The 11,039-nt window shown below is 53.0% G+C and overlaps 1 protein-coding gene across 1 annotated transcript; it reads right to left on the bottom strand.

Annotated features, from left to right (window-relative positions):
- Positions 1-17: 17 nt before the first annotated feature.
- ELMO3 (engulfment and cell motility 3) lies at positions 18-10,397 on the bottom strand. The gene is made up of 20 exons (XM_027847477.1): positions 10,285-10,397; positions 9,883-9,923; positions 9,688-9,760; positions 9,203-9,253; positions 8,855-9,024; positions 5,953-6,052; positions 5,667-5,818; positions 5,471-5,549; positions 5,295-5,345; positions 4,265-4,387; positions 4,020-4,151; positions 3,739-3,840; positions 3,375-3,483; positions 2,921-3,057; positions 2,656-2,819; positions 1,650-1,762; positions 1,432-1,536; positions 1,197-1,279; positions 643-729; positions 18-508 (listed from the first exon to the last, which is right to left on the bottom strand). Exons 1-20 carry the CDS (start codon positions 10,360-10,362, stop codon positions 296-298), a joined length of 2,163 nt encoding a protein of 720 aa, XP_027703278.1. The 5' UTR covers positions 10,363-10,397; the 3' UTR covers positions 18-295.
- Positions 10,398-11,039: the final 642 nt, after the last annotated feature.

Consider the following 11,039-nt stretch of genomic DNA (forward strand, 5'->3'; position numbering starts at 1 on the left):
TTCTAGGACACAGGCCGGAGGAACTGAGCAGGCTTTATTTCTTAGTAGTGACTACCCTGATCAGCTGTCCAGTTGTGTGACTGCCCCTCCCTACACCCTAATAGCAGCACGTGTGATAGTTGTTTTCCTAGGCAGGGGGAGGTGGGGAAAAGTGAGATTCCACCGTATTCCAATAATTTAACAGGAAGTGGGCGAGACCAAAATGGAGAGGCCCAGCATAGGGGAGCCCCATTCCCTTCCCTGAGAATGATTTGAAGGTGGAAGCCCTCCCCTCCCCAAGCCTCTGAGCCCCATCTTAAGGCTCAGCAATGCTGCAGTCGTAGCAGAAGTTGTAGTTAGTAGGTGGGGGGGGAACAGGGGGTGGCTGGTCAGGGATGGGCACATTCTCCAACTCCAGCAGCCGAAGCTTGGTCTCCATTGCCAGCAGCAGCTCCAGCTCCATCCGTGTCTGCTCACTGCCCATGGCCCCACCTAGCAAGGCGCTCAGCCCGTCGGTCCACAGGCAGAACTAGAGAGCAGGCCACGTCGATTTCTTTCTTCAGATCTAGAGCCAAGCCCTCAGCCCTCCTTCCCCTCCCAGCCCACCTGCATCCTCCCATCTGCCCGATGGATCTCCCAGACTGACCCTGCCTGGGCACTCACCTCCCGTTTAGAGGGGGCAATGAAGTTGAGATAGGCCTCTTCTTCCCCAGCATCGTAGCTGACTGAGAAGGCAAGTTCACAGATGTCCTGAAGGGAAGAGGGCAGCAGTGAGGCCCAAAGGTGGGATGGAGTGAGGGAGGAAGGAGCGAGCGAGCCAGTGAGCCATGAGGAATTGCACATCCATTTTTCTGTTGCTCTATGCTCTACAGAGCTGCTTTCTCTCCAACAGGCCTGTGAGGCAGGCAGTGCAAGCATCATGCCCATTTTATAGATGAGGAAACTGAAGTCCAGAGAGGTTGTGACGTTGCAGGGCCATGAGCTTGCCTTCAAGGCCAGCCATCTCCCTAGGACACAAGGCTGCCTCTCCAATATTGGGTCACACTTCTGTGGCAGTTAAAGGTTTACAAAACACATTCCTCTCCACCTTCCTAGGTGAGAAGGAATGTAAGGATTCAGATAATGAAGACGGGATGCTGTATGGCAACAAAGGCTGGTCTGCCTCTTGTCCAAGGAGCAGACGGGACCCCAGAGCTGCTTCCCTCGCCCGTCCTCACCTTGTTCTGTTTCCCAGAGCCTTTCTCCCGAACGTGGGGACAGTCCTTGCCCAGCAGCAGTGCCCTCATCTCAGCCACAGGGACTGTGGGGAGGAGGGATTAGGTTACCACGGATCACCCTGGAAGGGGTAGGGGAGGCTGGAGAGAATTGGGGACCAAGCTTCTTGGGATCCCACCCCTGAGAGTGGCAGTGCCACGGGGATCCCTCCTGCAGTGTCACGGGGGACCCTCATACGCTTGTCAGGCAGGCTGTCTGGAGAGGGCTGGGTTGCTCCTTCCTCCACGTCCCCATATTGCAGCATCTTGTGGTTGGGGGACAAACAGCAGAACCAGACTTTGTCTGCAGGGACAGGGAGAGGAGGTGTGGGGTGAGGGGGAAGCTGGCAATCTGGGACCCCTTCCACGAGCTGAGCTTGGGCCCTCCCTCCCCTCCCCCAGCTCATCCACACTGACCCTGTCGCCGGCGGCTGCTGATCTTACGGAAAAGCGTCCCCTCACAGAGCCGGAGCAGCCGCTGCTGACGGATCAGCCCCAAAAGCTCTGGCTTCAGCCTCTCCCGAAGCTCCCTGTGGGCAGGGGAGACACTGCTTACAGAGTATGGTCTAGAGCAGGGTTCTGTAGGACACCCCCCCCCCAGAGTATCTGTGGGTAGATTTCAGGGTGACTGTGAACTTGGAAAAAACAACACACCTTTATTTTCACTAGAAATTTAGCCTTTCCTTCAGTCATTTAAACACACGATTCTGAGAAGGGGTCCTACGTTTCCCAGACTGTGGCCAAAAGGGGCCTGCTGGAAAGACTGTCAGCCTATGGTACCCTCCAAGTGGGACCAAGGAGGCCAAAGGCCAGAGTTGCAGACTCAACTCCTGTCTTACTAGCAATGACTCTGGGTATTTGTCTCCTCTTCTAAAGGAGAATCCTGCTCCGTTTCCCCTCCCTCACAGGGCGATGGTGAGGAAAGTGCTTGGAAAACCTTGACATTAGAAGACATGGGTTCAAATCCTGGCTCTGTGATTTACTGTCTCACTATTTGAGCATCATAGTAATGAAGAGCTGGCCTCAGTGACAACGGGACTAGATTCCAATCCAGCTCTTCAGCTCTACTCACTGAGTGACCCTAGGCATGTCACCACCTCTCCCAACAGCGACAGCTCTGCCTCACTAAAGGCAGCTTCTTACATAGATCAATATACCAGACCCTCCAAAAAAGGAGCCCCTACTATGTGAAGGTCAGTCCACGCCTCCAGGCCTCAAAAGTCCTTCGCTCTGAAAGGAGGGGGTGGTACAAGACAACCTCCGGTCACTCTCAGTTCTATGCCTGGTGAGCTGTGGGGCACGAGCTCTCATTCTTAGTAGCAAGGATGGGCATCAGAGCCAGGGACCGGAGCTGGGGGGAAGCCTCAGTGAGGGGGAGGCCCGGGGCACTGCTTGCCACCCCCCCTTCCCTCGAGGGGCTCACAGGATGGGTCGGGCCATCGTGCCTTCCTGGTGCATTCTCTCAGTCTGCCGGAGCTTCAGCACCTCGCTGTAGCTGAGGGTGTTCACCTTGGTCCTGAACAGCTCTAGGGAGGTCGGCTTCAGTGCCAGGGTCCGAGTCAGTTGTTCCCGAACCACCTGCATTACCTGGGAATGAATGCCCTCAGCGTCCACACGTTCTCCTGTGCCAGGGGCTCCCCTTTTCCAAACCCCTCCTCCCAACACCAGCCCGTAGGTTTCCTTCTTACTTTGTCAAAGTCCTCCTGGGTGGCCCGCATCTCCTTCCACGTCTTGTTGAGCAACTGAATGCAGACGCAGAACAACTCCTGGAAACTGTTGTCTTGCCCAAAGAACATTGGAGAGAAGTCCTGGGCAGTCTCAGAGCCTTGGAGGGCATGGAGGGAGGGAGAAGAGCTCAGGAAGATCACTTACATAAGCAGGCTTTTAGACCTCCCCCAACCTCCAGATCCATCCAGGATGCCCACGGGGCCCTTCGCCAGGATAGCCCAACCCTATGGCTGACCTGGTGCCCCTTCCTGAGCTCCAGAGGCAGGGGAAGAGGGTATAGAAGATGGGGAAACACTGAGAAGCTGAGGCACAAACAAGGTAAGCAGTGTTGGGACCACTCTGCCCACCCTCCCCTCCCCAGTGTCCCGTGGGCAATACAGATACTAGGAAGTAGGGCAGGGGTCGCTAACTCACAGGGCTCCCCAATGCGCAACAGCTCACACAGCAACAGAGTGAGCTGGATGCTGCTCCGGGCAAAGGGACACTCATGTCTGTCCTCCCGACTACTGTTCTCCAGCACAAACTGGTGGGGAGGGGGCCAGGGAAGAAGGGGAGGTTCAACTTAATCCCCAGGAGAGGGCCCAGGCTCAGGGATGGAGGGGAATGGGGAGATGGGACATAAAACTAGATCCAGACACAGGAGCTGAGGGACAGCACAGAAGACAGAAGGACTTGATGGGAGAGAGGTGGTGGATTTGGGGGTGACGGGCACTGGCACGAGCGAATGAGGGCAAGTGGATGGGGCAGAGGAAGGAAAGATGGGCTTGCAGTCACTAACCCGGCTGTAGGCATTGGGTGCATGGCTGGAAAAGTAGAGCATGTTGTCAAGGGCCAGCAGCCCTGGCGGGGCTTGCTCCAGGTCCTGGGCAGGGTTGCTGTTCTGGGTCAAGGAAGGGGACAGAGATACCTCAATGGGAGAAGTAACCCAGACAACCAAGGGGAAAGAAGATCAGATTTTTGATGCCCCAAGGGCAGGGATAGGCAGAGGGGCATTGGGGCCAGGGCCAGGGCCAGCAGCTGTTAGATGGTAGGGAAAAGGAGCAGTGGGTGATCACTCACAGAGAAACCGAGTTTTCGGAACTCCCGGGCACAGAGGGATCGGCGACGGTCAGCACTCAGTCCACTGCCCTGGGACTCCCCGTCCATCTCGAAGGCTGCTTGGCGCAAGGCCTGCAGCTGCTCCCGCTGCTCCTAAGGATGGGAGAAGGAAATAACCCCCTGTGCTCCCCCTCCCCGTGACAAGGGCAAACACCCTTGGGCAAGTCTTTACTGGATATATTGCCAGTCTGTACAGATGTCCATACCTGGTTATAAGGGTCCAATGGTGTACGCATCCGTGGCTCCAGAAGCCCCAGCATGAGTGCCTGTAGTACATACAGATGATGGGCCATCTCGTCCCCAAGGGGTGTTGGGCTGTGAATAATGTTCTGGGGAGAGAAAGCAAAAACAAACTTTTAAGACCTCCTCTCTCCTGACTGTGGACCACAAGAAAAGAAGGGAAAGGGAGGGAATGAGCACTTACATAGTGCCTACTATGGGCCAGGCTTTACAACTATTATCTCATTTGATCCTCAAAACAACCTTAGGAGGTAAGTGCTATTATTATCCCCATTTTACAGATGGGGAAACTGAGGTTAAGTGACTTGCCCAGGGTCACACAGCTAATAAGTATCTGAGGCTGGATTTGAACTCAAGTCTTCCTGACTCCAGGCCTGGTGCTTTATCCACTAAACCACTTAGCTGTCTCAAGAGGAAAAAAAAAAATGGAAGAGTCATACTAGGGGTTGTTTTATGCCAAGACTGGTCAACCACTTGTCCACAGAGAAGATGGACTCCCCCCAGAATCAGTGCCCTGGCTCTAGTAACAGGTCTATCGCCTGCTGTGGGACTTTGGATGTCACAGCTTCAACTGTCTCCTAGAAAACTGGGTGTTCACACTCTTAGGTCCCTTCTGACTCTTAAGCAAACAATTCCCAGAGAAGGCAGTAGAAGTATGCTGGATTTGGGGTCAGAGGTGCTATAAAATGTCGGTCTCAAGTTTCATCATGAAAAATGTCAGGGCCCAGGGGCAGGTGGGTGGCGCAGTGGATAGAGCACCAGCCCTGAAGTCAGGAGGACCTGAGTTCAAATCCAGCCTCAGACCAATCACTTGACACTTACTAGCTGTGTGACCCTGGGCAAGTCACTTAACCCGAGTTGCCTAAAAATGAAAAAAAAAAAAGAAAGAAAAGTGACAGGGCTCAAACAAAATAATCTCTAAAGGACTTTTCAGCTCTTCAAGCTCCTATGGACTGGGAAGCCAGAGCTCCTTTCTTGTCTCCCTTCTCCGCTCACCTTGTAAATGAACTGGCGAAGATTCCTCCGCCCTAAGTAATCCAGCATGGTCTAGGAGGGCAAGAGAAAAAATAACAGCGGGAAGAATGGACTCCACCTATGCCACCCTGTATTCTACCCAACAAGGCCCAAGTGTCCTGCTCCCTCTGGGACCCTAAGGACAGCCTCGCCCTCACCTGGCGATCAGCAATGCTGGCATTCTGCAGCAGCGCAGTAAGCAAGGCCATGGCTTTGGTCTGCAATGGCTGGTTCACCCTGATAGCAGAGGATATCAAAGAAGATGTCAATCAGAGCCCAGACCCCGAAGCCACCACCCCCAAGCCCTGCTCCTGCACCCTGCCTGGCCTTCAGAGCCCCAGATTGGACCCTTACACCTGCAGATGCACCAGCAGCCTTTCCAGGGGCACCTCCTGCTTTACCAGCTGGCCCAGGGGCGGGCTGCTGAGGGCCAGGCTCTCCAGCAGGCCAAGTGCCAGCTGTGGCACCGACGCATCCATCAGGTTCATGTTTACATAAGACACCACCTGGGGGACAGGGAATGGAGGGGGAATAACAGCTCTCCGAGCTGAGCTGCAAGATCTCCCCAGCCACCTACCCCTTTGTCTCCATTATATATCCCATCCCTCCCTCAATACTTGCTCTCTCCCTGGGTCCCCACCTTCTTGACAAAGTTGTTGCTGAGTGTTTCCCAGGATACCACACCATGCTCCATGAGTTCAGAGAAGGCCCTCAGTCCATGGGCCAGGACCTCACCTAGGCTGGGGGGAAATAAACACAGGAAATTATAGGAGTCTACTCCAGTCCCCTTGTTTTACAAATCAGAAAACCAAGGCCCAGAAGTCACTCCCCCGAGATCACATAGCTAATGGTGGATCTGGGATTTCAACCCAGCTTCTCTGACTCAGAATCCAGAGGTCTTTCCAAAACCCTGCCACCTCAACCTTAGTGCTTTCTCAGTTTGTTTAACTGAAAAGAGGATCAGAGAAAGAATAAAATCTCTGCTCCAGGTGGATGGAGCCATGACAATTGACAACAATGAGAAGGTAGAACTCCTCATACCTTATTTGACTGTGGCTTGTTCCTCTGAGAATGACCTTTGGACCACAAAGGAGAAGATGAAAGTGGTGACTGGGGACTACAGATAAGCAGGGAAATAGATTAGCAAAGGAATACAAAGCCTCTTAGTGAGGCCCAGATGAATGAGGAACATCATGCTGATGTTCAAAAAAGGAAAGAGTGGAATGCACAGACTAACTTCTATAAGCTTGTCTTCAATTCCGAGCAAAGTTCAAGAAGTCATTATGTGAAGGGAGGCCTGGTTAGTGAGCTTTTAGGAAAGGGTACAGTAGGCTCAGATTCTTAAGATCTGGCCTGCTTGTATTAGCGATACAAATGCTTAGATTCCTTAAGAGGCTGGTCAATATGGCAGGTTCTTTAAATCTCACCCACCCCCAGATCAATGTTCTAATAAACCTTGTCTTTGGCTGAAAAAAAAGAAGAGAAAAGAAAAGGGTACAGTAGTCACAAAGAGCCAGCTTGACTTCATCAAGAATAGGTCTTTCCAGATGTACCTCATTTTCTTTTTTCTTTTTTTTTTGACAGGGTTAATTAAATCAGGGAAATAAGTTCAGATATAGTTTTAGCAAAACACTTGACAAAGTTTCTCCTGATATTCTAGGGGAAGGAGGGTATCAGAGGCTGGACAAGAGTACAGCTAGGTGGATTCAGAATTTGTGGAATAGGTGGCCACAAGAGTGCTCATTAGCTGTCTGATATCCCCTTAGAAAGAGGTGTCTAGTGGAGTTCCCCAGGAATCTACTCTGCTGTTTGTCATCTTTATCAGTGACTTGGATAAAGTCAGAAATGGCATCCTCATCAAATCTTGAGATGACACAAAGTTAGGAGGGGTGGCTAACATGTTGGTTGGCAAAATCAAGAATGGAAAAGACTTTGGACACACACTAGAATTTGGTCCCGATGTAGGGAAGTGGAACGCAATAACCATCTACTATGTGCCAGGTTCTGTGCTAAGCTCTTTTTACAAATATTACCTTATTTGATCCTCACAACTCTGCAAGGTAGGTGCTATCATTATCCCCATTTTATGGTTGAGGAAACTGAAGTAAACATGCATCTATGGCAAGAGTTTCCTATGCCGAGGAAATCACAGATCCAGGTCAGACTGAAAAGAGTTAAGTCTTACACAAGGTTTAAACAACAACAACAACATGGCCATTACAAGACTGGGGGGAAATAGCAGGAAGAGGGGGCAGTGGTGAGATAACAGTTCTTAGAGAAAGATCTTAGAGTTTTTAGTAGATAAAAAAAGCTCATGAGATTTTGGACAGCGTTAAGAAAGGCACATTCCATCGAATGGCCACTGAGTGGCTCAACTACGCACATGAATGCAGCGAAACATGGGAAGACGTCTGTGAATGGATGCAGTACAGCAAAAAGAACCAGAGAAATAATATAAACAATGAGCACAATAAGATAAATGAGAGAACAAAAGAAAAAAAAAGAAACCCAATGAAGCTTAATTCTAATGACCAAGCTTGGCCCCAAAGATGACATGAGAAAACGCCCCTCCCTCTCTTCTTTGCAGAGGTGGGCTGACAACTGGGTATGGGACAATACAACATCCTCTCAGACTCAGTGTTGGTTAGTTTTTTAACTTTTAAATCCTTTGTAACGTAGAATGGCTCTAGAGTGGAAGTTGGCGGATGGGGAGGAGAACATATTCCAAAACTAAGGTGATGTAAAAACCAAAGATGTCAAGAAAACAATGTTTAAGACAAGCAATGTGCCTAGGACTTGGAAGGTTTGAGTCCTGGTGTATTCTGCCCTGGTCAGACCACATCTGGGGGTATTTTGCTCAGTTCTAGATTTTAGGAAGGGCATCGATTTGATAAACTGGACAAGTGTCCAGAGGAGAAGGGCCTCATACTAAAGAAGGTTCAGTTGAAGGACTTGAGAATGTCTAGACTGGGGAAGAGAAGAGTTAAGGGGGCATGATAGCTATCTTTGAGGATGTATTTGAAGAGAGATCCAGCTTCTCGTTACTGACCCCAGAAGGCAGAAATAGGAGCAGTGGCTGGAAGCTATAAAGCACCAGACTTAAGACTTGAAGGAAAAGCTGCCTGCCAATTATTAGGGGAAAGAACCACAACTGGAAGAAGGTGCCTTTGGAGGGAGTGGGCTCCTCCCATCCGAGTTCTTCACCAAAGGCTGAGCCACCTGTCAGGCAGGTCTGAGTGAAATCTGGCTTGGACTCATGTTCCAACTCTAGGGTTCTGAGGTTCATTTTTCAGAGGAAGAAACCAAGGCCCAGAGACCAAGAAATCTGCCCAAGGTTACCCAGCTACTAAGTGGCACAGGCAGGGTCCAGGTCTCCTGAACTCGGCCCAGGAGAAGTATTCTTTCTAGCCTCACAAACTCAGAGTATTGCAGGGGCCCTATGGATCTTCTCCGTCTTAGGTGTTTGAAGGGGATCCTTAGGAGAGGGGAAGTGATGGAGGAGGGGCTGGGATGCCCAGGGCTCCCCTCCCTCCAGCACTCACTCATCCCCATCTTCGATGATGGCCCCCAGGCGCTGAAGCCCATCTCGGCTAATAACTTCTCCTGCAAAGGTCAGATCAGGAGCCAGCAGTGCTAGGCGGCTCAGAGCTTCCCGCTTCACTTCCTGGTTTCCACTCTGCAGTGCATTCAGAAGTCTCTCTGCCTCTTTGTCCTAGGGGCAGGAAGAAGAGGATAGGAGGATACCTGACTTGGAGAGAGGGGGCCAGCAGACGGAGAACCCGAGGGAAATTCCAGGCCTTAAATGTCTGGGCTGGTACAGAGATGAAGAGAGCCAGGGGCTTGGGCTGGCTGGTAAAAGTGGGTTGGGGATGGGGATAGGAAGTCAATACCGGAGCAATGCTGAGGGAAAGTATGCTCCCATTCTTGATTTCCGAGCGGTTCTGGAAGAGAGAGAAAAAGGTACAAAGACGGTTGAAATTACAGGAGCAGCAGCAAGGAGGCAGGTGTTGGAGGAGCATTCCATTAGTGAACAGATCGATCAGTGATCAGGCCAGTCGATGAGGTGTTTGTGCAGTGGTCAATGGGGTTAGTGGGGGGCGGGGTGAGGGATCAATCAGTGGATTCAGTGAAAGTGATCAGTGAGGTCAGTAAATGAGTAATCAGTGCGTAAGTCAGGGGTGAGATCAGTAAGGTAGATGTGAGTCAATGAGAAGTCCAAAGGACAGTCAGTTATTGATGGGGGTCAATAAAGTCAAAAGCTAGAGTCAGTGGAGTTGGGTAAATAAGCATGGCCAGGATGCCAACAGGAGCTGTCCAGTAAGGTGGTCGTGAGTGGGGGGGGGGTTAGGTCACTGGAGGGAAGGTCAGTGCTCACGTTCTCAGTGATGTACTTCCGATGGCCATCAGCGTACTGCAGGGCGTAGTGTTGGGGGTCATTCAAGTTCCAGCTGTAGTGAGGGAGCAGCCCTCAGCCTCGCATCCGTGACCCACCCACGCCATCCCCAAACCCCAGCATCTCTCCTCTCTCATCCCACAAGCGCCCACCCCAACAAGAGACAAGGGAACTCACGCGCTGCAGACCTCCTTCAGCACTGCCGCCAGGGGCTTGGCCTGCAGGGGGGAGCTGAGGGTCACTCACTCTAGCCTCAAGGTAGAGGGTTAGTGGTCAGCCCCACCGGGAGCAGCAGGGTTTTAGGCAGAATACATGGACCGGCCTGAGGGAGCAGGGATGTAGGAACTGGAGGGCAATGGGCACATTTCACCGCTCTGGGCCTCAGTAGCCTCCTCTGTAAAACGAGGGGCTCCAACGAGATGGTCTCTAAGGTGCCTTCCGGCCCCAAGTCCTACGACCATAAGACTCAGGAGTGCCAGGGTTGGGGTAACCAAGGACATGAGTGGGAGGGTGGGGGGAGGAGGCAGGCGGGGCGTGTCTCGGGCTGGAGCCCGGGCCCAGGTGTCGGGTCTGGGTTACCTGGTCCAGCTGGATGAGCTGCGGGATGGCCCCCGGCATCTGGATGGCGATCTTGACCACGTTCCTTGGGGGGGCCATGGCCCGCGCGCCGGCTCAGCCACCTGCCCGACCACAGGGGAAGGGGGTCAGCGCGGGCGGGGCCGGGCGCATTCCTGAGACGCGCCGGGACAGGTCTGGTCGGTACCCGTCCTGCCTGGCCCCGCCCCCGCCCCGGCCCCGTCCTGTCCCGTCCCGTTCAGTTCAAGGCACACAGGGGCCGAGGTGGGGGGCAGGGATCTCTCCATGGCCTGCCCGAGGTCCGTCCGGCCTGCGGGATCCCAGAACTCACCCGGCCCGCCCGCCCGTCGTGACTCCCCGGACGCCGCGTCCTTCCCTGGGGAGCGCCCCGTAGTTCCGGGTTGGAGTCCGGGGGTGGGACGCGCAGGGTGCGGGAGAGCTCCTGGGCTGGGCTGGCCCCGGCCCTGCCCCGCCTCCAGCCCCAGCCCCCTTCGGTTAAAGCGGAGGCTCAGAGCCCCTAGCCCCGGGAAGAAATGTGGAGACCACCCGGTCAGCCCCTTCCACCTTATAGGTCACACAGGTGGAAAGGGGAGCACCCAGAACCAGAGCCAGCTATCTCTAGTAGAACAGAGTTCCAAGGAGTTAAGTTTGTTTGCTGAGCGAGGCAGGATGCCCCCCTCAGCTCTTCCCTTCCCACCCCCATACAACCCCACCATAGGCACAGCTTTGTACATTATGGCACAGTCCAAGGGCCTCCA

This window comes from Vombatus ursinus, unplaced genomic scaffold (genome assembly GCF_900497805.2).
Source record: "Vombatus ursinus unplaced genomic scaffold, bare-nosed wombat genome assembly UNPS02005286.1, whole genome shotgun sequence".
Lineage (NCBI taxonomy): Eukaryota > Metazoa > Chordata > Mammalia > Diprotodontia > Vombatidae > Vombatus > Vombatus ursinus.